This window comes from Gigantopelta aegis, chromosome 3, assembly GCF_016097555.1.
Source record: "Gigantopelta aegis isolate Gae_Host chromosome 3, Gae_host_genome, whole genome shotgun sequence".
In the NCBI taxonomy this organism is placed as follows: Eukaryota; Metazoa; Mollusca; class Gastropoda; order Neomphalida; family Peltospiridae; genus Gigantopelta; species Gigantopelta aegis.
The window spans coordinates 29,616,916-29,643,957 of NC_054701.1; the positions used below are offsets into that span (position 1 = coordinate 29,616,916).

The window sequence follows — 27,042 nt, forward strand, 5'->3', positions numbered from 1 at the left end:
AGACTGTATGCATCTTCGTCGTTCAACCACTGTGTTACCGCTTTTAACTTGTACGTTTGTAAACCACGTCTCTTCAGAGTCGTGAAACTTCTTTGGTCCGTAGAAAGCTCCAGCGTCTCTCGGTTTTGTATAATATTTTTCAAGTCCTTTCTTGTTACGTTCATTCTTTTCAGTGTTAGGGTTCACTCTGGATGACATGACTGAACTAATGTATTCTGTGTCATTAATTTATACTCGCATACGATCTTCTAAACGTAGTATTTTAAGTACTTGTTCTTTTAAAATGTTCATCCACTCTACAGTTTTAACGTTCATATTCAAATAGTCTTTGCATTGATACTGACACAAAACAAATCCTGGAGTGTTTAATAAAACTGGATCTGCATAAACAAGACGTAACCACCTGTCAGCAACTACATCTTCGTTCAGTTCAACCCATGCAGTTGTGTAATAGCGTTCGAGCATATCCTCGTGATTCAGTGTTTTACAGGTGTGAGTTTTCTCCTCGTCGAACATGCATCCCATACACATTTCTTTACAGAATCGCTGAACCAGTTTACACACTTCAAAGGCATAACTCAGAGTTAACAAATTTTCCAAGCATTTTCTGTTATCAACTGTATCTACTTCATCCACGAGCACACGAGTTGGTCGTATTTTCTTGATTATTATTAGCTTGGTACTGCTAGTCAAATCGCAGAAGGATCGTTTGGCATCCATCTCACATTCAGTACGACTTTTAAACCAACAAGTTGATTTTTTCACTATTGATTCATTAAAACTGCATTCTGATCGTAAAACATATTTCCAGCTGAAGTAAACAGCCTGTTTCTTGTTGTTGTACTTCATCTTTGAACGCAATCGTTACAAATAATAAATAATTACACTTTTCTTTATGTTATAAAATATATTCAAATGCATTGTTTAAAAAGACTGGTTGCGATTGGTTAATAATAATAATAATAACAAATAAACCGTTTTCAACTGGTTTTCTATTAAAAAAATAAAATAAATTATTTCATCATTGCTAACAATAAACCTTTCAAAGCATAAGTTAGACAAAGGTCTTTGTACCCATCACCCTTGTCACAACTAAAAACCAAGCCAACACAAAAGACTGACTCAAACTATCTATAAATAACACCACTTTAGTTCCCATTGAAAACACGGACGTTCCCGCCCAAAATTTGAAAAAATGCCAGTCATCCTTTGAAAAAATGCCAGTCATCCACTCAGCACAATAGGTGCACTTATTTTGTTCAAAAATCCATTATTCGCTCCACTGAACCGGAAAACCCAATTATCCACTCCACTGAACCGGAAAAACCAATTATACGCTCCACTGAACCGGAAAGACAGTAGGTGCACATCCATTGTTCCGGATTGGGGACCCATTGTTTCAGAGGTGCATATCCATTGTATTGGAGGCGACTCCATTGTATTTCCATTGTTGTCCCCGCTACGTACAAAATATACTACTAAGGTCTACTAAATAAACTACAGAGTAACGGTATTAAAGGTAATATGTTTAATTTTATCAACAATTTCATCCATAATAGATCAATCTCAGTTAGAGTGAACGGTCACTATTAAGATAGAACCGAAATAATTAATGGCATACTACAAGGTTCGGTCCTCTCACCAACCTTATTCAACATTTTTATAAATGACATAACTAAAGCACTTAATGCTAAAGGAAAACCATAAACGACCACGCCATTAAACACAGCACTATTTGCCGATGATTGCGCCATCTGGCACACAGGCAACACAACCACTAATTTATTTCACCTAATGCAAGCTGATATGAATAGACTTAACAAATGGGCCCTGGACTGGGGCATTAAACTATCAGAAACTAAAACTGTCTATATGCTTTTTAATAAAGTCAATAGATCAGATAATCACCAACTTAAATCAGGTGATAAAATAATTCCAAGAGTCAAAAAATTTAAATTTCTAGGTGTAACTTTCGACTCAAAACTAACCTTTAGTGACCATATCAATGACATAGTCAGGAACTCAAAAAATACTTGTTAAGAGCCATCTCAGGTACCAGTTGGGGAGCGGAAACAGAGGCAATGCTTATGGTTTGCAAAGCATGCATACTCTCCAGAATCGATTATGGAGCCCAAGCCTACAGTTGCGCCGCCACCAAACTGTTACATAAATTAGATGTTATTCAAAACCAAGCTCTTAGAATCATAGCTAAAGTTCCATCAAATACCAGTGGACAGAACTTAGAAGTTGAGTTTAACATTATGCCACTGAAATATCGTCGTAATCTTCAACATCTTAATTATCATCTAAAAATCCACTCTCTTAAACTAGATCACCCAGTTCAGGAACTCACTCCTATCATAGCTAAACCAGGACTAGTATTCAAAACCAATCAAAATCTTAATGATTCTTTCGCCACTAAAGCTAGTAAAATAGAAATAGAAGTAGGTATAGCTAACACGCCAGTGGCACTATACCATATCAATCAGCCAGTCGAGTGCCACACATCATATCTAATTAAACACGCTACGGATTCAACTCCATTTCCACCATTTAAGAAAATCCTGTTCGAAGCCGCAGCCAACGAAAATTACCCTAAGCACATCCATATCTACACGGATGGCTAAAAAAATCCACATAACGGTAGGGTTGGCTTCGCAGTAGTTAAAGAAAAAATATCTAAATACTCTAAATTAGTTTCAGATAGTCTTAGCTCTATCCAATCACTTCAAACTAATAAATCTACCAGGCCAGATATCCTCGAAACCATCCACAATAAACTTCATGAACTAAACCAGCTTAATTTAATAGTAGTATTCGAATGGGTCCCAGCTCACGTAGGTATAATTGGCAATGAAATAGCTGACTATGGAGCCAAAACTGCACTTTAATCACTAGCAAAGTTACAGCACTACCTTTAGGAATATCAGAACTAATGTCAAAAGCAAGAAAACAATACATTAATCAATGGCAGGCCAACTGGGACCTAACAACCAAAACATGGCACTATAACATCAAACCACTAGTCAACTCTATCCGACCTGAACACTTAAACACTTATGTGGATAAAATAATTACTAAATTGCGCATAGGTAAATCTTCGCAGCTCAACAGCTGCTCTTTCACCAATAAAAACCCTGACTGTGAGTGTGGCACCCGGGAAGACATGAAACACTATCTCCTGGATTGCACGCTACACAACAGCCAGAGAAAACTAATGATAGAATCAATAACCGAAGCCAACCACAATAAACCAATTACACCTAACTTTTTACTTAACCCTAATAAATATCTAAAACATAAAACCTTCAAAGCAGTATATCAATTCGTCCAGACCACCAAACCAAAACTATAAGTGCCACGTACTGCCCGCCTTGCCAGCGTTCGGTCGACGCGGACCACCAACCCGACTGATCGCAGGCAGGATGGAAAACCGTAGCACACCCATCGGGCTCCTGACAGTCATAAAGTTAAAAACTAAAATTAGAAAATGATCGCAACCACCCGCCTGTACGTCTCCCGGAGGGAAGAGCGACCTTCTGCACTCGACCGACATGCACTCCAATCCGGGGGAACAACGGAGGGAAGGTGGCGATCTATAATTAAGATAAGTAATTAATACACTGCTTAACTCGTGAGACCCGTGACTCCCCAGATGGAACATCCACCCTACGCACTCAAACAGACCACGTATTCCAACCCGGGGAGAGAACGGTGAAACGACAAAAGTAAAAGCATATACCTAGCCAAATTAGCTGCACAAATTCATCAATAAATTAACAATTACTCAAAACAACCCGCCTGTACATCTCTCGGACGGAAAAGCGACCTTAAGCACTCGACCAAACAAGCACTCCAACCCGGGGATCAACGGCGGGATGGTAGCGAATGATTTAATAACCGCTAGATATGACAATGCTTGAATCGTGACATCTGTGATCCCCTTAGTGGAACATCCACCCTACGCACTCGAACAGACCACGTATTCCAACCCGGGGGGAGAACGGTGAAACGACAAAAGTAAAAGCATATACTCAACCAACTTAGCTGGCATAAATTTAGCAATATAAATTAACAATTACTCAAAACCACCCGATCCCTTGGATGGAAGAGCGACCTTAAGCACTCGACCAGGCACTCCAACCTGGGGATTAACGGCGGGACGGTAGCGAGTGCTTAATAACCACTAGATATGTCAATGCCATCCAGACCTAACCACGATAACCATATTATTCTATTGTAAATATGTTCATGTTCTGAAGCTCGTGATTGACAACTGGCATACACCACCCGTTAGGTTTTTTGGGTTTTTTTTTTCTTTCTTTCTCACTAAGACAGGATCGAAGTCGCAGTAACCCAATTGGCTAATTAACCAGCCAGTCAACATCGTTAGATAATCAACCAAGATAGGACACCACTAATTATCGCCTATTTTTTGCAGCACCCTCATTGGTCCAATCCAGCCAATCACGGATCAAGAACCCCACTACACCTAACTGTAAATAAACTGCACGAATTTGTCTTTGCACCCGCACCATGTTTTTTTTATATTACTGATGCATTCCATCCTAGCTAACTAAGGTAAGTCAACTAGGGTTCCAGAAGCAAAGACATGCAGGAAAACCGATACCCAACTATCCAGATAGCTTGAAGACAAACCAAGTAAGCCTACTAAAATTCTATATTTATGGGGCGGGAATCAAAATTCTTCAAACTAAGTATCTAGATTGGTGCATATATGTATACAATTGCTACTTGCCACCGTTAGTTTCGTTTTATTGCATTGGTAATAAAGTTAAGTATGCCAAGCACTAGGCTTTTAAACCAATACCTACACTATAAGAGTTTAACCCTTCAAATTAGATAGCTAGGCTAGTTCCCCCCCCCCCCTCCGTCATTGTATTCAATGCTATACAAGGACGGAGGGGGATGGGTGGTCATGAATGACCGTTGAACTCACTAGAATAGGGACTTAAGACAATAGGTACAACCTTAACACAAAACTAGGATTCACACACAGACTACACGCTCACTGCATCAGTACACAGGGTGCATTGACTAATGATAACAATGCACCCTCCCCCATTTAATGGCCCAGCACGTACTCTAATAAGGAACCGGACAAAAGAATACCGTTCCGAGTACACAATTGCAATGCACCCGGAGGAAGCTGAACAAAAGAATATCGGCCTCTCCCACCCAAACCCCCAATACTTGCTGCTGGTAATAACTTGGTACTTGATGATGCCTCGACCAGAAGCGGTCAGGCCCTTTATAAGGGCCCTATGGGCAACCTAGGGAGACACACAGCATCGTAAAGGTCTAAAATTAACGAGCTACTCTCGATTCACTAATATCAAAACCTATATTAGCTCGGCCATTTACCTTTCGACCGATCGTTCAAAATTGCGCCAAATTCCCTCAGTCAAAATTGTCCACCCTTTTCTCTTTGGCATTTAACTGCTCCATTCAAATTCCATAGCACCACCACCAACCCCACCCGCCTGCTACCGATTTGATCGGGCTGCTGGTGCTCCCTTGCACCTGCCAGTGCAGGCGGTCCATCCTCTTGCCCACAACAGGCGTGCGCTACAACAGCTTGTTCTGAATGTGCACGTAAAACCCTATGACATGACATGATAGATAGAAAGTGTGTTTGTTTTGTTTAACGACACCACTAGAGCACATTGATTAATTAATCATAGGCTATCGGTTACATTTGGTAATTCTGACTCGTAGTCATTAGAGGAAACCCACTATATATTTTTTCTGAATGCAGCAAGGGATCTTTTATATTGACACCCAATAGCCGATATGTATTTTTGTGCTGGGGTGTCGTTAAACAAACATTCAATCATTTCCCACAGACAGGGAAGTACAAACCACGGACTTTGACCAGTTATGGTGCACTGGTTGGAACAAGAAAAAACTCAATCAGTTGAATGGATCCACCGAAATGGTTCGATCCTGTGATGCAAGTACCTCAAGCAAGAACTCAACAGACTGAGTTAATTCTCGCCCCTTTGCTGATAGATTACTCATAGACACTGGAAATAATAATTTGGAAAATAACCAAGCGAAAATACAACCTAATGCTCCGCCTTGTGTCAACCAGGTGACAAATCTGCCCTCTTCAGTTATTACTACGAAACAAATCACCGATCACCATAATACTAATACGTACCACATTGATCGCTATCATCAATTCCCACGTCTTATCATTCATTATTCCTGCGTTATTCACCATCACGTCAATGTGACCAAAACTGTTCACAGCCGATTGAAAGGTAGCTGAAATTATACGAATGTTATTGCACACAGTCAATAACTAAATAATACTGTGTTGTTTTAAGCGGACAATTTTGAAATTTACATCCAAAAATTAAATAGTGGGCCTTTAAAATTTTGATGCGCATCTCTAATTAATATAATTAATAAAGAAAATTCTACTCATTAAAGTTGGTCGCTGATTAGATCGGGTGGTCAAAAAGAAATTAAATAAGATCGGTGGCCTGACTCGGGATGGAGGTGGGTGGGGGTGGGGTAGAGTTGGAAATGGGCAGAATTTTGAAAATAGCAATTAGTAAAACAGTTAATAGAATTTTTAAAAAAGAAGAAAACCCCCAGAAAAAAACACGTTACAAGCCAAAAATAAAAAGAATTGACTGCTCGGTCGAATATTTTTATAAATTGGAGCATTTTAGAAGGACAGTCCAAAAATAAATAAAAGAAAGAAGAGAGGATCGGACTATTTAATAATATTAAAAAACAACAATAAGAATTCAATATGACGCAGGTGGGAAGGTGTGTGTGTCCCGTGATCGTGACAACGTTAATTTTCAATCCAGACCCCGGCAACCTGATCTGGAAGTTGTTTAAACCATAGTTATCATATGTCCTCTCTGTGAGGTATTTCGACACTTGGTCTGTAAAATGCAAAAGGAAAATTGTTACCGGCATAGTGGCTGCTCCAACAAAACAGTGACAAGGTATCATTTATATGCATTTCCCCATTGACAGGAAAGTACATATCACAATCTTTAATGTACCAGTGAATGCCATTAAGTACAATAAGACTAGGTGTAAAACATATCTAAATACGGTTTAATGCATTCGTCATCAGCACTGATCTGGTGCGTGATTAAGTATAATGTTTGTCTAATGCGCTCGTAGATGGGAGCGATGTTTAAAAAAAGAAAGAAAGAAAGAAAGGAATTTTATATTTAATGACACACTCAACACAACTACAGGTATGTGGTGTCAGACATGTGGTTAATGACCACAAATATATTTTAGAGAGGAAACTATGGGCAACTATTTTTTTATTAGCACCAAGGGATCTTTAATATATGCATCATTCCCCCAGACAGGATAGTAGGCCTACATATCATGGTCTGTAACACCAGTTGTGAAGCACTGTCTGGAACGAGAAATAGTCCAATGATTACACTAACAGGGATCGATCCTAGACTGACCGTACACCAGGCCAGCACTTTACTACAGGGCTACGTCCTTCCCCCGGCAAATTAATTTAATTATTTATTTTTTTCCTCTAATACACATAGTAACTATTCAGACAAAAATAAGGGAAAACAACTTTCCTGTTTAACTGGGTTCTCTGTCTCTGTTCAGTTAATATTTTCTTAACTGCGTTTTTCTTCTGTAGAACTAAATGAACTTTGCAATCACTTCTTATTAAACTATTTACATAACCGGCATTTATTCAGCAACACACACATTTTACCACGTTCCAGATGTCTAAGAACTAAACACTTCCAGCCCCCCCCCCCCCCCCCCCCCCCCCCATTGTCTGCAGTCCGTCTCATCTCGGACCGGTCATCATGATGCGTAACAGTCAATTCTAGCTACCTCAGCCAGAGTTGTTATTTCTTTGTAAGCCAAAACACCCAGCCAGAGATAGTTTACATAAAACACCTTCGCTGGATGTAAACACTTAGAGCTAGCATATGTCATTAGCCTGTCATGCGGTATGGCACCTAGGATTCAATCTTCTCAGACATATGATGATGAAAGGGGGCTTGAACGCCGAAGGCGCCAGGCGCCGTTTATTTTTAGACATTAGGTCATGGTGTGGTGCAAATCGCTATTGTTCTATAAATAAGTACGCGTCAGTGGCTAGGTCAGATCAGGTCGCGCTGTAGTAAATACACGCTATCGGCCGAAAACCAGGTCACTGTTGTAGTGTATGCACTTTACTGTTTTAGCCAGCGTACTTTTTTAAATCAACTAATACAGCGTTTGTTTAACAAATAATAACGCTTTGGTGTTACATTGCCAAGATAATAATGAGTGAGATATACTGAGCGACCTGTGCAAATCAAGTTGTAATGCAAACATTATATGGGGAAACAGGGTCACATTTCTAAGCTGACGTCTGGTACGTACAGCTTGGTCGCGTGCAGGCAGGTGTGTAAACAAAATGTATTGTAAACTATGTACCGGCCGAATCGAGGTCACGGATTCTTGCATTTGTTTTTTTGTATTGTCATTGGTTTGGCTTATAATAAGGCCAACGTACCTCTTTAGTCAACTGTGCCACAAACAAAACGTCCACATGTGAGATGGATATCACTGTTGTGAAGTGTTTGCAAGGTCATCCGTAGACATAAGCAAAACGTATTGTAAGCTATTAAGTGTATCTAATATAAATATGATCAAACCTTCGTTTTTATTTCATTTAATCCAAAACCATGCCCACTGAAAGGTGGAAGGAGTATTTGTCAGAGATTTATTATAATTCAAAACATCCAGCTTCCTTTTCGGGAGTAAATAAACTGTATCGCATTGTGAAAAAGAAAGTTAAATTTGGCATTAGCTTTCACCATATCAAGCAGTGGCTAGCTTCCCAGTGGCTAGCTACAAATTCAAAAGAAACAGACTCGTGGCGACTGGATTGAATTCCCGATGGGATGTTGACTTAGCTGATGTGTCTAATCTTTCTTCGGATAATAATAGTGTGAAATTCCTGTTGATCGCTATCAATGTATTTACAAGATACCTGTGGGTTGAACCATTAAAAAACAAAACACCCGAATCTGTGATTACAGGACTGAAAAACATATTTTCCACTGCACCTCTACCTGAGATCATAAGATCTGATAAAGGGCGTGAATTCAATAACAATAACGTGAAATCTTATTTGAAAAGCAAAGGTATAACATACTACGTCACTCAAAATTAAACCAAAGCTTCCTATGCTGAGCGGGTCATACGAACTCTAAAAGTTGCTATGTACAAATATTTTACTTACAAACAGACTTATCATTACCTGGATATTCTCCAAGATCTAGTAGATGGTTGTAATCATAGACCACACAGGTCATTAAACCAACGATCCCCTTCAGACATTGTGACGGAACATGCTCTTAAGTTTGTTTTCGCCTGTGGCGATATTAATTGTTTTAGAGGGCCGTGTGCAGTTCCAATATGCACTTAAGGCCAGGTGGGCACTTAGTTATGTAATACCTCCCCGAGTGCGGTTTTTACGACCGTGATTTTGGCGACTAGGCATCAGCAAGTCTGGCCATCTAAGAAAAATATGCCGGCTTGGTCGCTGTGGAAATATCACTTGATAGGGGGAGGACCGCGTTGTACCCCCAGGCGATATTCGGATTTTTTGTAATAAATAGCTAGGGTTTTAGAGATATCGGGGAGAAACATATTGGAAGGCTTCCAGGGAACGCGTCCGTTTGGACTTGGTAAATATTATATCTGCTCTGTTGTATAACCTTGATGTGATTGATGTGACTTTAAGTATTTTAATACTGTATTATACCAATATTATTTAGACGGTGCTGCCGGTAATCTGACGCAGTAAACTGTAGGCTCACTGTGCTAATATATATAAAGCTTAACCAGTCATCCTAGAGGACCTAGGTAAACTGTAGGTTATTGTCTTTATTGTGATAGGTACCAGTATTAATTCTGTATTACAAGGTTACTGAATGAGTAGTTAAGGGTTAATTAAAAATTAACCAGTTAGGAATAGAGTTGTAATTCCTTTATTAATTAAGTTCCCCTGGAAGCGTTTCTCAATTATCACACGTGTGGGTGTTGTGTCACGGTGAAGTGATTAGAATATTGTATAAACTAGACACCTAGTGATTAACTAATTAAGTGATCAGTTCTGGGTTGTTACTATTTGTTGTTGTTAATTAACTACTGCGGCAGTACATTTGTCAGCGTAGATTAATACAGATTCCAAAGTGTATTGTGTTTTTGTTGTGTTTTCTAGTGAACTAAACGTGCTATATTATATATACTTTATATAAGATCTTATCTCTGTTCATACCTAGAGACGAGCCACGTAGGTATAACCGCCCGTTACAGAGAGATCTAATAGATATACAGTTAGGAGAGATATTTTGATAATCGTGTTTTATTCAGTTACGGGTATTATAGGATCCCCGTGACAGACATAGATAAGGGAAATGAAGCTACTGTGTGGAAAGAACAGTACATTGATCCTTTGAAAACAAAGTCAAAACATAGGAAGAAACAATTTAAATTCAAACTGGGAGACCAAGTGAGAATGTCTCATTTGATATACACTTTTCAACGAGATTATCAAGAAAAGTGGACTGAAGAAATATTTATCATTAAGAGGAGATACTATAGAGATGGTTTCCCATCTACCAGTTGGAAGATTACGCAGGCGATTCCATTCAAGGTACTTTCTATGAAAATGAGTTACAACAAGTTTTCAAAACAAATAATAGCATTTGGAAGGTGGAGAAAGTGCTTAAGCAAAGAAAGAGGAGAGGAGAAAAAGAGGTGTTTGTCAAGTGGATGGGCTATCCTAAAAAGTTCAACAGTTGGATTCCAGAAACAGATATTCAACATATGTAAATAACACTAACTACTTCGATCGAATTCAGTTTGAAGTCAAGCATCATGGGGTTCACATCGTGTTCAGATTGTGAGAAAACGTTTTCGAGGAGGGATGCCATGCTGAGACATAGAGACTAGTCATCCACCACCACCACCACCACCACCACCACCACCACTACCACCACCACCACCACCATCACCACCAGGAATGCAAGTACAGCAGGTACCATATGAAGAACAGTTTTACTTTACTATACCTTCCAATGTCGTTTATGTGGGCCCTAGTAGCTGTGAGAAGACAATGTTTATGTACCATGTACTTTAGAAAGGACTCATCAAGCCAGTACCTAACAACATAATATGGTGTTACAACGAGTGGCAACCCCTTTATGATGCTATTCACGAGACCATGCCCGAAGTCCAGTTTGTGAGAGGTATTCCTTACAACCTTCAAGATGACAATTTCTTTGATGCACGTAACAACAATGCATTAGTTCTGGATGATCACATGACCGAGGCCAAGGATGACAAACGTATCTCTCAACTGTTTACAAGAACCTCACATCACAAGAATGTCATTAATTTTCTACTGTTATAAAACCTGTTTCCAAGAGGCAAGGAATCACGTGACATTGCTCTGAACTCTCATTACGTGACTCTGTTTAATTCGCCTGTAGATAGACAACAGATGGACTTGTTTGCGAGGAGAATTTATCCCAACAATGCTGTCCGTTTTATGTCAGTCTATGAGGCAGCTGTTCAAAGACCTTATGGAAATCTGACTATTGATTTACGACCTTCAACCGCCGAGAAGGAGAGATTGAAACCCAATGTTTTAGATACTAATGGCAGTGTTTATCAACAAGCTATAAAAGAACCATCAATTCAGGAATCACGTTAGTTGAATGTTATCACCCAGCCAGAGAAGATCACACACGACAAGGAGGTTACTTGAAACGGTTGTAAGGACATTGATGATAGTGATTCTGTAGTCATTGATATTAACATGCCTTCATGCGATGAGTGTGGTCTTATGTTTGAAAATAATCATGACCTCCAACGACACGTCAGAACTTGATGTCCCGAAAATGGGGGCGAACCTTTAAGAAAACGAGCAAAACTGGATGAAGAACCTAACACAGGTGATGTAACCAGTGAAGAAGATAAATAACGTGAGGTGAAAGGAATACAAAGTCTGTGGAAACGTACAATGGAGATGTGTCAGGATGAGATTATGAATAAGACAAAAGAATATGAAGAAAAAGCAAAGTCAGAAAGTTGGATAGAAAGAAAGTTGGAAAAATGTTGGAAAGATACTTTTATTGGTCGAATCAGTCTTATGGTTATGTATTTGAGCTATTTTGTTGATGGACCTCTCTTCAGACCCATTTTGCACAAATCACAGATGGTGAATCCAGATACAGACCCCGAGATACTCTCAACTAAGATAAAAGTGTGGATGAAACCCGTTGTAAAAGACATACTATCGCATGCGGATATTTCCGAGATTGAGGATTTAGATAGTGAGCAAGATGAAAAAAGTGATGATGATACAGACACTGAATAAATAGTTTTGTGTATATTCATATGTAAGATACTGTTGGGAATTTCTCTCTATCCTTGACAAGCATCATAAGATCAAACATTTTGTACAAAATCTGTTTTATTAAGAATAGACAATATTAAAAAACCCAGTTAACATGTATATACATGAAAAACATTATACGGTATAAAGTGGTTCTTATATACAATACCAATAGTATTTACAGGAGGTTTATAACCTAATTTTGAATTATATGCCGAGTACGGTAGTGTCCATGAGCTAGAGTATGAATTCCATCTTCAAGGACATAACGTTTGTCATCGTATGGAGATAAACTTATCTTGTTGGTGGCTACACTGTACAGCTGATGATTCACACTCTGAATATTATTCATGGTGTCTCAGTTGGGAATGTTCAAACAGACATTTCTTATACAAGTTGTGCCTCAGAATCTTTTTGATCACAGTTTTGCTAACACCTTTAGCTGTTTTTTTCTCTTTTCCCTCATACAAGACTGAATACATTTTCGGTCTAAGACCTACAAACTCTTCCATGACAGATCCCGCGAGCTCGTCCTTCATTTTACCTAAAACTTTGACATTGAGAGTAGAGAATTGAGGATGAGAGGGCATGTAGTTGCTTGTGTCAAACAAGTCGGCATGTTTATGAAAATCAGAATAGACATCTTCTGTTTCTATCTCATAACACAGTGAATCTGTGTCTGTGAACAAAAGCTGAACTTTATTTTCATACTTTGCTTTCATAAAATCATAGTGAAATTCATACATAACAATTTTAGACATGTCTAGAATTGAAAAGCCGGCATAGATAGGTTGGTTGAGAAAGATAGTGACTTCTTGAGGTGAACTGCAGCCAAATCAGGGTTGAAGATTTTAAACCCTTCAAATGTAGGTTTAGCGCAGAGTTTCTTTAAACATTTCTTGGAATTGATAAGCTCCACATTCACGTGTTTTCGCACATTCATCATGCTTCGACCAAAGCAGGAATTGTTCATCAGCTTAAAGAAAGCTTTCTCAGTTTCATTTTTGGACTGTTTTCTTCTCTCAGTGTTGAAATCGATATAGGACTTTAACCATGGAGACTGCTTAAACTGAACAGCTCTATGGATCTTTGTCAACTTCAATCCCTGTCTTAAATAGAATTGTAAATTTCTGTAATGCAGTACATATTTCTCTTTATCATTGAGGTTTGGAACTAGTTTTTTCACAGGCCGACCTGTAAGACAAAGCTTATCTCTCAGCTGCTGTGAATGAAGAGAAAGCATATCATCAGTAACTAGCAAAGATTCAGGGGCTAGAGGGTAGTCACTATAACAGTCATGTAACTCTGTAGGGTATTCAAGATCTACCTCCAGAATATATCCTGTGTTTGAATTCTCGGCCACAGTCATAATATCAAGACTGTCCAAGTCTTTAACCCACTGAAACTCTCTCTCGGGCAGGTACTGGGACATGCTTTGTCCATACAGGTTATTAGCATCTAAATACATAAGACAGGTGGAGGGTTCATTTTCATTAAATGATTTCAGATAACAATTGTTAGCTTTGGCAAACGTTTTTGATATCATTGAAATTCCACCTCTCAGACCCTGCTCTATCATGAGATGCATGTCCAAATCTGTGAGAAGTTCAAGTTCCACACCTCCCATCTTGAGCATGGCATCCCACCCTACACCGGGTAAAGTGAAATAATGAGCACTATCCAGATGATAATAATTCAAGCACATGCTCCTAACATTTTCAAATACATCTGCCAAGAGAAGAACGTCTATTTTAATGTACAAATCATGGTACTCTCCCATGGATTTCACATTAAACGTTGTCCACACCTGATGGGCATGTTCATAATCTTCATCAGAGATATCACTATCAGTGAGAATATTATAAAAGCTTGATTAGGGAGATGAGACATGTTAAATTTAGATGCATCGTCCATAAAGTCATAAGGATATACCCCTTTTCTCAGAAGTAAGCTGATTTCCTGCTCATCTAAAAATTCTTTTGTGAGTTGAGTGAATTTAACACTGCCTTCAGCTTTCAAGTTATTAACTAATGTCTCAAGTGATGCATTTAAAAACTGAAGCGAGTCGATGAATCATAAACTACCAACAAAGAACGATATGTATTTTTCCATGTTGATGGCAAGACAGCGAAGTTTTTGTTCCACAGATTTATCCAAGTGCTTCATGATCAGGTGACTGTCATATCCCTTAAGGTTGTGAAACACAACAGAAATGAAGAACTCGTTAAGATTACTATGTTTTCCCTTGTTCCTCCAAAACTGGTACTGCAGATTGCATTTACTATGTGCAGAACCCCTATAAACTCCAGTCAAATGATCATGATCACGAACTCGGTCTGATCCTAACTTGGCTTGACAAATATGACACGTACTAGCCGCTCTAAATGTTCTGTCATCCTCCACTGTCAATTTCATTGGCTTCACGATTTTTAAGATTTCGCCAATATTTCTACTTTCTTCTAATAGATGATCAATGAAAATATTAATAGCATCTGGTCCCCTGTACACAACCGCAGGTTTGTAATATGATGGGTCTGAGCTAACAACTTTGTAACAAAAGCCAGATGGTTCGTGTTTTTGATATTGTGTAGTGTGAGAGGAATGGGGATTATTTACACACCCAGAAATGTTCTGAGTGACTGACTCTAAGTCCGCATAAATTATGAATGGAACCGTAAGCTGATTCTGAACACTTTTAAATTTAAGCCATTTTTTCCCTCTGTAGGCAGCTTGATTTTTTGAAGTCCATGTGGAGTACAATAAGCTTTGTGATTCTCCAACAAATCTTTTCTGCTAAAACCACGAAGACATCGTCTACAGTAGTAATTTGCACATTTATGTCTTGTTCTATCACCCATTAGCCTACTGAAATGTTTTATGAGACAGAAATGTCTCTTTTCCCCTCGACTCAAGAGTAGTAAATCTATTTCTTGTGGAAACACACAACTGCTGATGTGTAAGGGAAAAGTGCCATCTTTGTCATCATACCCAAAGACATTTATAGACATGTAATTTTTTTTTCTTCGAATTTCGATAGTTGTGATAAGGGAATTGGCATGTCAATTCCATGTAAATTTAGTTCTGCTTCATAAGGTTGATATTTGTTTACCCTGTTGGCATGATGCTTGAACGATACTGGGTGAAGAGCTGCTAAAATAGACCAAATATGTTTTTTTTTTATCTTTGTTCTGAATATTGAGTATGGCTTTTTTGTCTGCAAGGATTTTAGGGAGAGGAATGTAGCTACTCCCAGTCAGTGGAGTATACTCAGCAGTATTCACCTCTATATGCATGATGTGATCAATGACCCACCCACTGCCTTCAGCCTGAAATTCTTGTGAGGCGGAGTATAATTTTTGAAAGGCCTCAGCCATCTGTTCATTTATTTTTGAAACATTAGTTGTCAGAAAATTAGTACTTCATAGTACTGGTTCAGCCAAAATAGTGTCATTATTTTCGTCATACTTAATGAATTTAATTTTCAGTGTAAGAAACCACTTTATACCTTTTTTCTCCATTAAGAAATCTTGTAATATGGAAAAGATACGGGTCTGTTCATCACTTAAAAACTGTAAAATGTCTACATCATTTCCTTCGTTGGGAGTCATTGTAGTTGTAGAGACTGATCCTTCTAATGCTTCTGTCCGTCCATGGCCGACCTGCTTCTTCTTTCTTCGTAACGCTGTCGGCGGCGTACACAGCTGTCGCACTGGTTGACCTGGATACTATAAAACCGCTCGGCTAATGGTTTGTGACACTGTTTACATTCACGACCTTTTGTTGAACAGCCCTCGCAAAACTGTTTGCCAGGTAATAGACATTTAACGTGTCCACACCAAATACACTTTGCTAGCCGAGCTGGTACATCACTACGGTCGAAGTTGTTGTTGACATTGTTACCGAGAGGCCGTAGGCACTGTCGTTTGGCCTGTTGGTTGGCTTCTGACGATGTCCGTTTTAGTGTACATCGACGACTGTTATAGTTATCCAGACGGGTAAATGAATGTCCACATTTAACACACTGGAATCGTTCATTCCCATGGACTGTACGGGTGTCTCGCAGGAGGTCTTTATCCCACTTAAAGTAGCGCTGACATACGTTACAAACATAGCCGGCTTTTGAAGGTGTATTTTCATTGTTAGAAATCAGTTCTTTATATAGTAACTTAGCTTAGCTTAGTAACTTGTTTAACGTGTCCATATACCACTAGGGTTTCGAACACGCCTATCCCGAGTCCGGCCTCCGATAGGATCGGGAGTCTGACTCGGGACAGGGATAACCTAACAAACAGGTGAAATTTTGAAAATTAACGCCAAAAGTATAAAATGGGGAACATTGGGGTTAAAAAGGTTTGGCTGCGCCCTTAAATAAAAATATCAACATTCCTATCCTATATAAATTATTAATATAATATATTTTCGGCGCAAATTTAGATGGGCTGGTCTAATATTAATAATAATTTTTAAACAATATTCATTAAGCCCATGGGAGGTTAAGAGGAAAGGGGCTGCCAGTCATATTTTAAACATTGGTGTGACCAGGTGAGGGTCGGGAGGGAGGGGAGGCCGGCCCTACACAAAACCCAAGGCCGAACCGCCTACGCATATAGCCCCAAAGAATGCCCTAACTCCCGGCATCCCATCACCCCCACCCCCCACCGTATCCAACCGCAGTTCAGTCCAATCCTGACAGCCTACTAGTTGTTTAGGAAGTTATCATAACTTCCCAAACCGGCGTCACTTGATAAGTGACGCCAAAGGGTTGTAAGAGTTTAATCGCTGGTGCCACTAGGGGAGTGGCGCAAAAAATCCAGCGATGGTTAATTTAATATTTCCTTTTAAGTATCAAGCCTGCCAGAAGGAGAGAGGTGACCCGGCCGATCCATGGAAAAACAGGCGACTCCTCAGTTGTCTTCTAAAACAACATGATTAGGTCATTTAGCAGACGCGGCGAACACTTTAATCTATAATACCTAGGGCAGTAGACGAGGTAATATTAACCAAGCCACTACCAAAGGCACAGACCAGACACCTGCCCTGTTAAATTACATAATTTTTTTTTTTTTTTATTAAAAATATAAAATAATGATTAAAATATGGATAAAATATATATAAACATAAACCTATCAAATTTATTTACAAAAAAAACAGAAAAAACAAAACAAAGATAATAATAATAAAATAAATTAAAAAAAAGGAAAAAAGAAAAAAAAAAACCCCACCCCACACAACTAAAGCCAAAATTAAAAGATACACATATTTATAACATGCAATTTTCCGGAAGGGGGAGGGGATTACTGCCAGATAAGCCCCCACCCAATACCGAGCAATACACTTATACTCACACACTTGCATACCACAAACATATAACATATATACACGGCTAAAAGAAATGTCCCCATCCAGCCACCATAAAAGTTTGGTAGAGCTGGTAGAGACATATACATTGATTAAAAAGAATAAATATGTTAAATAATATCTCTAATTATTGAAAAGCGATTAACCTGGCCCCGGAGAAACGCAGCCACGCGCGACCAACCCGCTACCAAAAGTTTTTTGACATAGCAGGCAGAATCGCACGGACTGCCCGGCCCCGGGGACACAGACAATCACTTACATAAATAAAGATAATCAAAGATTATATTTAAAAAATTAAACAAATTTGAGTGAAAATAATTAATTAAAATAATTAACACACGAGACACGCGGCCGATCGATAGCTGTAGCCAGTATTAGATAGTAACTCAATGCGTTTAAGATTGACTTCTTGACAATCTTCCAGGTCGTGGTCATGAGTCCAAGCTTCAAGTTCCTGTACTGAAGTCACAGTGTTTAAAAACTGCTGTTTATCTGCCATTTAAATAAAATATAATAAACACCACGCTCGCTGTCTCTCTTGCTGTCTATGAATGAAATGATTTACAAATACATAATATACACTCTTATATACAATTTTTTAATGAAGTGGTTAAAACCAGTTTAAACCGGATTATACCAGTTCTAATATGCTCAATATCAATACACGTACGCTCAGATGCATGCAGCTATGATGCGACAGAGGCAGTGACAGTGACCTGGTTAAGTCTAGCCAACTGGTGTTTATAGCCAGTTTATAGGTCAGGAATGTTATGGCACACTCTAATCGATTCAGGTGGTCGCTTTTGAAGTTATACCAGATTTACCCACATTTAAATTAATGATTATAGAGAGGTATACATGACATCTTTTTAAATAACTATTTTTAAAGTCATATTAATATAACAGAATAACAGACAAGAGCAGCCACTGTGAGATTCAGTTGTTCAATGTAAACCAGAACCAGCGTGACCTGATTAGACCCATGTTTTGAATAATAATAAATCTCTGACAAATATTCCTTGCCTCTTCACTACATATAATCTTAAAAAACAAACGCTGTATTAGTTGATTTAAGCCAGTACGCTGGCAAAAACAGCAAAGTGCATACACTACAACAGTGACCTGGTTTTCAGCCGATAGCGTGTATTTACTACAGCGTGACCTGATCTGACCTAGCCACTGACGCGTACTTATTTATAGAACAATAGCGTATTGCACCACACCATGACCTAATGTCTAAAAATAGACGGCGCCTGGCGCCTTCGGCGTTCAAGCCCCCTTTCATCATCATCAATGATAGTACACCTTCCCATGATGCTGGCACTAACCCTCGATATATATATATATATATATATATATATATATATATATATATATGTACAATTTAAAAGTATATATATACACATAATTTAAAAGTACACACACACACACACACACACACACACACACACACACACACACACAACACACACACACACACACACACACGCGCCTAGACATTGCTTTCATGCAATGATAAAAATCCCATTTCAGTACTTTACACCCTGTGCTAAATATAAAACACAAAATATGTTGGGGGATTTTATGAACTCAATCGCGATGCTTGGCATAGTATCATTTCAAAAATAATAAACTGCAACTCGTTACCAGTGGCTACAATAAATAACTAACCTGTAAATTGATCTTTCTTGGTAACATCGCATTTTCCAAATCTGACATTGTCAGCTCCGTATTCCTTTTGTAGGGCTGCTAAGGTCTCCTCGCCGATTTTTGTGTTGAGATCTGCAATAAAAACCTGAAAAGAAAAAACAAATCTATATAATCCTTGTTTATTTATTCATATTATTTAGTCCTATATCTCAACTGTATTGCCGAACCTGTTCAAACCAATCATGGACCAAGCATAAACAAAAATATGGTTTACTGAAACATAGAAGACATCAGAAAATAGATTTTGATAGAGAAAAATAGATCTTGTGGTTGTACTGTCTAGTACTCGTATGAAGAGTGCACTCGGCATGATTGTATCAGCGATGTTCCGATTTGTTAGACAAGTGATTATAAGAGTTACGTTACAATCTATTGACAGCTCTTTTCAGTAGATTGAGACACAGTATTAAGCTGTCCTCAAGACGTTTGACTGTTACCGGTATTACGAACAAAAGTTACAAGAGATACGTTAGACTCTAAATTGAGACAAAGTATTCTAAAACTCTAAACGTTTTACTATAAAGACAATATTTATGAAGAAAATGAAAATTTAATTTTTGCTTAAAATTTGTACCCCGTTGACCTTTAATGACTTATGGTGATCACCCCCCCCCCCCCCCCCCCCCCCACCACACACATTTTTTAAAGTTGACTTCCACTGGGATATGATGCAGCACATGATCCTACGTGGATTAACCATGGTGGTAGCTTTGACTCTTTCGAGTAGAACGAAATCGTTTTCTAAGCCACTTTTTGGATTCTTCCTCCAGACTATACAGACAGCTGTTTTCGTTATATTGACCGGCCTCGGTGGCGTCATGGTTAGGCCATCGGTCTACAGGCTGGTAGGTACTGGGTTCGGATCCCAGTCGAGGCATGGGTTTTTTAATCCAGATACCGACTCCAAACCCTGACAGACAGCTGTTTTCATTATATTGACACATGGCATTAGGCTGTCCTCTAAAACTCCAAATGTTTGACTATTACGGGTAATATATACACAAGTTACAAGAGGACACACATCCGGGATGCGAAATATCCTTCCAACAATTTTAATTAAGAGCATTGCAGTTATAAAGAGAAATCATTGAGCTATAGTCAGAAATTCATTTAGGCCTACCTTTCCGCCCCTTTTCAGTGCCGCTTCTGCCATTCCCCTGCCAAGGCCTTGAGCCGCCCCGTTATGAAAAATACTTTGTTAGATATATATTTCCATGGTAAGCGCTCAACTCTTCTGTTTTCATTAATGGTGTTGTCCGACAATTCAAAAGTGCGAGCAGTATGCCCTACTAATACGATAGGAGTTGTCCAACAATTTACAACGATAAAGATGTTGCAGAGTGGAAAGTGTATTAAAAACAACAAACCGATTCTCGTTTTATGCTCAAGGCCAGTTTAGACAAAGGCGACAATCCTGAAGCAGAAAGCAGACACCCACAAAGCAAGAAGATTTTGTTATTGGGTATGTGAGGTCAAAGTCGCGCCATGGGTCGATGTAACGTTGTTTTGCTGTAGCTTGACAGGCCTCGGTGCTGTAGTAGTTATCCCATCAGACATAAGGGTGGTAGGTACTGGCCACTGGATTCGCTTCCCGGTACCAGCTGCCACTCACCCAGAGAGAGTTTAACAACTCAGTGGGTAGGTGTAACGTCACAACACCGACTTCTCCCTCACTAACGACTAACAACTAACCTTGACATCTATAGATCGTGAAAAATGCATACAAAACTGAAGTGTTGAGTTTACCTGCAGACATCTCGATGAATTTTACTCGTTGTATGTACCCGTTGTCGCCACTACATGGGCTACTCTTTCCGATTAGCAGCAAGGGATCTTTTATTTGCGCTTCCCACAGGCAGGATAACACAAACCATGGCCTTTGTTAAACCAGTTATGGATCACTGGTCGGTGCAAGTGGTTTACACCTACCCATTGAGCCTTGCGGAGCACTCACTCAGGGTTCGGAGTCGGTATCTGGATTAAAAATCCCATGCCTCGACTGGGATCCGAACCCAGTACCTACCAGCCTGTAGACCGATGGCCTAACCAGTATGCCACCGAGGCCGGTTTTCAGTAGATCGAGAAACAGTATTAAGCTGTCCTCCAGACGTTTGACTGTTACCGGTAATACGAACAAAAGTTACAAGAGATACTTTAGATTTTACTGACAGTTACATTAAATTGAGACAAAGTATTCTAAATCTGTAAAAGTTTTACTATAAAGATAATATTTATGAAGAAAATTAAAATTTAATATTTGCTTAAAATTTGTACCCCGTTGACCTTTAATGACCTATGGCGACCCCCCCCCCCCCCCCCCCACACACACACACATCACACATACACACACTGTTTTAAAGTTGACCTCCACTGGGATATGATGCAGCACATGATCCTATGTGGATTAACCATGTAATGGTGGTAGCTTTGACTCTTTCGGGTAGAACAAAATCGTTTTCTAAGCAACTTTTTGGATACTTTCTCCAGACTATACAGACAGCTGTTTTCGTTATATTGACCGGCCTCGGTGGCGTCATGGTTAGGCCATCGGTCTACAGGCTGGTAGGTACTGGGTTCGGATCCCAGTCGAGGCATGGGTTTTTTAATCCAGATACGGACTCCAAACCCTGAACGAGTACTCCGCAAGGCTCAATAGGTAGGTGTAAACCACTTGCACCGACCAATGATCCATAACTGGTTCAACAAAGGCCACGGTTTGTGCTATCCTGCCTGTGGGAAGCGCAAATAAAAATTCCCTTGCAGCTAATCGGAAAGAGTAGCCCATATAGTGGCGACAGCGGGTTTCCTCTCAAAATCTGTGTGGTCTGACGCCATTTAACCGTAAATAAAATGTGTTGAGTGTCGTTAAATAAAACATTTCTTTCTTTCGTTATATTGACACATGGCATTAGGCTGTCCTCTAAAACTCCAAACGTTTGACTATTACCGGTAATATATACAAAAGTTACAAGAGGACACACATCCATGATACGAAATATTCTTCCAACAATCTTAATTCAGTGCATTGCAGGTATAAATAGAAATCATTTAACTATAGTCCGAAATTCATTTAGGCCTACCTTTCCGCCCCTTTTCAGTGCCGCTTCTGCCATTCCCCTGCCAAGGCCTTGAGCCGCCCCCGTTATGAAAAATACTTTGTTAGATATTTCCATGGTAAGCGCTCAACTCTTCTGTTTTCATTAATGGTGTTGTCCGACAATTCAAAACTGCGAGCAGTATGCCCTACTAATACGATAGGTGTTGTCCAACAATTTACAACGATAAAGATGTTGCAGAGTGGAAAGTGTATTAAAAACAACAAACCGATTCTCGTTTTATGCTCAAGGCTAGGTTAGACAGAGGCGACAATCCTGAAGCAGAAAGCAGACACCCACAAAGCAAGAAGATTTTGTTATTGGGTATGTGAGGTCAAAGTCACGCCATGGGTCGATGTAACTTTGCTTTGCTGTAGTAGTTATCCCATCAGACATAAGGGTGGTAGGTACTGGCCACTGGGTTCGCTACCCGGTACCAGCTGCCACTCACCCAGAGAGAGAGTTTAACAACTCAGTGGGTAGGTGTAACGTCACAACACCGACTTCTCCCTCACTAACGACTAACAACTAACCCCGACATCTATAGATCGTGAAAAATGCATACAAAACTGAAGTGTTGAGTTTACCTGCAGACATCTCGATGAATTTTACTCGTTGTATTGACGAAATTGCATTTCACGACATCAAATTTTCGAACGATTAAATGACCCCCCCCCCCCCCCCCCCCCCCCCCCAATTTTTTTTTCGACTAATCAGAAATGTTTTTAACATCCCCGGCGGGATTTGAACTCGCGACCTCTGGATTAGAAGTCCAGCGTGCTATCCACAGCGTTACGGGGACCTGAATTCCTTATGTTTTCTGAGGGATTTTAAGAGTTGCGTTAGAATCTATTGACAGCTCTTTTCAGTAGATCGAAAGAAAGAAAGAAATGTTTTATTTAACAATACACTCAACATTTTATTTACGGTTATATGGCGTCAAACATATGGTTAAGAACCACACAGATTTTGAGAGGAAACCCGTTGTCGCCACTACATGGGCTACTCTTTCTGATTAGCAGCAAGGGATCTTTTATTTGCGCTTCCCACAGGCAGGATAACACAAACCATGGCCTTTGTTGAACCAGTTATGGATCACTGGTCGGTGCAAGTGGTTTACACCTACCCATTGAGCCTTGCGGAGCACTCACTCAGGGTTTGGAGTCGGTATCGGGATTAAAAATCCCATGCCTCGATTGGGATCCGAACCCAGTACCTACCAGCCTGTAGACCGATGGCCTAACCACGACGCCACCGAGGCCGGTTTGGGTAGGTGTAAGGTCACAGCACCGACGTCTCCCTCACTAACGACTAACAACTAACCCCGACAGACAGTCCAGATAGCTTATGAGTGTGGCCAGGAAAGCGTGCCTGAATCTAATTGGATTTAAGTAGAAAAATGACTACAAATAAATCAATGAAATGTTGCTTGGTCACAGTCAGTGCGTGTTGAGTGGAATTACAAGGGGCGAGATGTAGGTCAGTGGTAAAGTGCACGTCTCAAATATAGTACAACATATGCAGGCATGGATGCAGGATTTCTGAAAGGCGGGAGGGGGTCCAAATGTGATGACTGATGTCTACTTTTACACAGCGCACCTCTTACAGCTGAACAAATCATGCTCGAATTTACAAAAGTGGTGAGGGGTCCGAACCCCTGGATCCGCTACTGATATGTTCCATCCTTCCAGGCGGGCTCATTAAACCTCCCCCCACCCACCCCTCCGCCCAAGCCAATGAACCAGTTGTTTATGTGAAAAAGCATATAACAGATATATAAAGTTGTTGCTAGCGAGTTTCATCTGCCATTATTTAAACGAAGAGTGGCAATCACCTGCATCATACGCGATTACATATGAATACAAAAACTATGCATCGTGAAAAATACATATAAAATTAAATTGTTGAATTCACCTGTATATATCTCGATGAATTTTACTCGTAGTTTGTACGAAATTGCATTTCAGGAGATCAAATTAAAATTATTTTCGAACCCTCTTATAATCCTATGTCCAAATGACGTTTTATTTGACCAATCAAAAACATTTTAGACATCCCCGGCGGCATTCGAACCCGCGACCTCTGGATTAGAAGTCCAGCGCGCTATCCACTGCGCTACGGGGACCTGATATAACAATGAAACTAACCGTACTTAAAAAATATATGCCGAAATGTCGTTAAACAAAACATTATTTTCGTTTTCTGTGAGCGCACATATATTATGTGGTAGATGGTTTTATTATTACTCTTCAATTTAAGATTTTATTCACCTGTGGAATTAGGTATAATATCCGCCCGGTCCCTCAATTATTATTTTTAGTTAGGGTTGAGGGTTGAGGGTTGAGGGTTAGGGTTAGGGTTAGGGTTAGGGTTAGGGTTAGGGTTAGGGTTGGGGTTGGGGTTAGGGCTGGGGTTGGAGCTAGGGTTGGAGTTAAGGTTAGGGTTAGGGTTAGGGGAAGGGGGGACCGGGTGGATATTTTCCCTGGAATTATACGATATCAGGTGCACTAGGAGGGTTTCGGGGGTCGAAACCCCTCTTTCATCAAGTAAATTTTCTTTATTTTCAATATATACTCTTCAAAAAAAGTAGGGGAACTCTAATAAGAATTTACAATTGCCAAAATTGTAAGGTATAATAGCTGTGGAGAATGGTTATATGATAATAGTGAATTAATTAGGCAAACATTACAACCGGTAGTTCAGTATTACAGTAGGTTTTATGACCACAAAAAATCTCGAAGGACGATTAGGGTCAGAAGTCAAATTTGAAAGTGGACGGGGATTTTTTTATCAGTAAATCGCAAATTCAAACAATAAAAATGACTCAAAACAAAACAATAACAACTGTATGATCAACAGAATGAAAAAGATTGACAGAAATAATGTTTCACAGTGATTAACGGACCTTCCTGGAAATTGTCAAAATCGAGAATGACACCCCACGCACGTGTAAGGGACAACTGCGTGATGCATGTGCAAACTATGGAATGTGTTTCGGTGCGTTGATAAACAGACCTGAACGTTCTTTACTAGGATGTCTGTGGTCAAAACGTATGTTTGGTCTAATAGTCTAATATTTCAGGTTCCCCTACGTTTTTTTAAGAGTATACTTTCCGGGGGAGCATTACTCGACCCTCCTATAAATGTATCTCGCCACAGTCAAGACCCACTTGTAAAATTGCTGCACTCGCCTGATATGGTCGATTACGGTTGTGCTATTCATTTAAGAGGTTCGCCGGGATGGATAGAACTTATGATGCATTATACTTCAAGCCAGTGCTTTACCACTGAGCTACACCACGTCTCTTGAGAAGCACTACACTTCAGGCCAGTGCTTTACCACTGAGGTACACCACGTCCCTTGTGAAGCACTATACTTCAGGCCAGTGCTTTACTACTGAGGTACACCACTTCCCTTGTGAAGCACTATACTTCAGGCCAGTGCTATATCACTGAGCTACACCACGCCCATTGTGAAGCACTATACATAAGGCTAGTGCTTTACCACTGAGGTACACCCCGCCCCTTGTGAAGCACTATACTCCAGGATATTGCTTTACCATTCAGCTACACCCGGTCCCTTATAAAACACTATACTCTTTACCACTGAGCTACATCAAGCTAGTGCTTTACCAATGAACTACACCCCGCACCTTGTGAAGCACTATACTTCAGACCAGTGCTTTACCACTAAGGTACTCCCCACCCATTGTGAAGCACTGTACTCCAGACTAGTGCTTTACCACTGAAGTACACCACGTCCCTTGTGAAGCACTATACTTCAGGGCAGTGCTTTACCACTGAGCTACACCCCGCCCCTTGTCAAGCACTATACTTCAGGCCAGTGCTTTACCACTGAAGTACTCCCCGCCCCTTGAGAAGCACTATACTTCAGGATAGTGCTTTACCACTGAGGTACTCACCGCCCCTTGTGAAGCACTATACTTCATGGTAGTGCATTACCACTGAGCTATACCCTGCCCCATGTAAAGCACTATACTCCAGGCTAGTGCTTTACCACTAAGCTACACCCCGCCCCTTGTGAAGTACTATACTTCAGGCTAGTGCTTTACCACTGAGCTACACCCCGCCCCTTGTGAAGCACTGTACTTCAGGCTAGTGCTTTACCACTAAGCTACACCCGGTCCCTTGTGAAGAACTGTACTCCAGGCTAGTGCTTTACCACTGAGCTACACCCCTCCCCTTCTAAAACACTGTACTTCAGGCTAGTGCTTAACCACTAAGCTACACCCGGTCCCTTGTGAAGAACTGTACGCCAGGCTAGTACTTTACCACTGAGCTACACCCCGCCCCTTGTGAAGCACTATAAACCAGGCTAGTGCTTTACCACTGAGCTACACCACGCCCCTTGTGAAGCACTATACTCCTGGCTAGTGCTTTACCACTGAGCAACACCACGCCCCTTGTGAAGCACTATACTCC

At 40.0% G+C, this 27,042-nt stretch overlaps 1 protein-coding gene and 1 non-coding gene across 5 annotated transcripts in view; both read right to left on the minus strand.

The window, feature by feature from the left end:
* LOC121367852 (15-hydroxyprostaglandin dehydrogenase [NAD(+)]-like) overlaps positions 1-22,885 on the minus strand; it is a 68,494-nt gene extending 45,609 nt beyond the window's left edge. Inside the window, exons 1-3 of one of the 4 annotated variants that reach the window (XM_041492274.1) lie at positions 22,585-22,885; positions 19,466-19,589; positions 6,185-6,291 (exon numbers count right to left, since the gene is read on the minus strand). In XM_041492274.1, the coding sequence (XP_041348208.1) occupies positions 6,185-6,291; positions 19,466-19,589; positions 22,585-22,677 (324 nt within the window). In that variant the 5' untranslated portion in view covers positions 22,678-22,885. Of the gene's footprint in view, positions 1-6,184; positions 6,292-19,465; positions 19,590-20,624; positions 21,143-22,584 lie in introns of those variants that run through there. The other 3 variants (XM_041492272.1, XM_041492276.1, XM_041492275.1) reach the window with 3 other exon arrangements.
* Positions 22,886-24,651: 1,766 nt separating this feature from the next.
* Positions 24,652-24,724, minus strand: Trnar-ucu. The gene has a single exon. It is a non-coding gene; the product is annotated as a tRNA-Arg (tRNA).
* Positions 24,725-27,042: the final 2,318 nt, after the last annotated feature.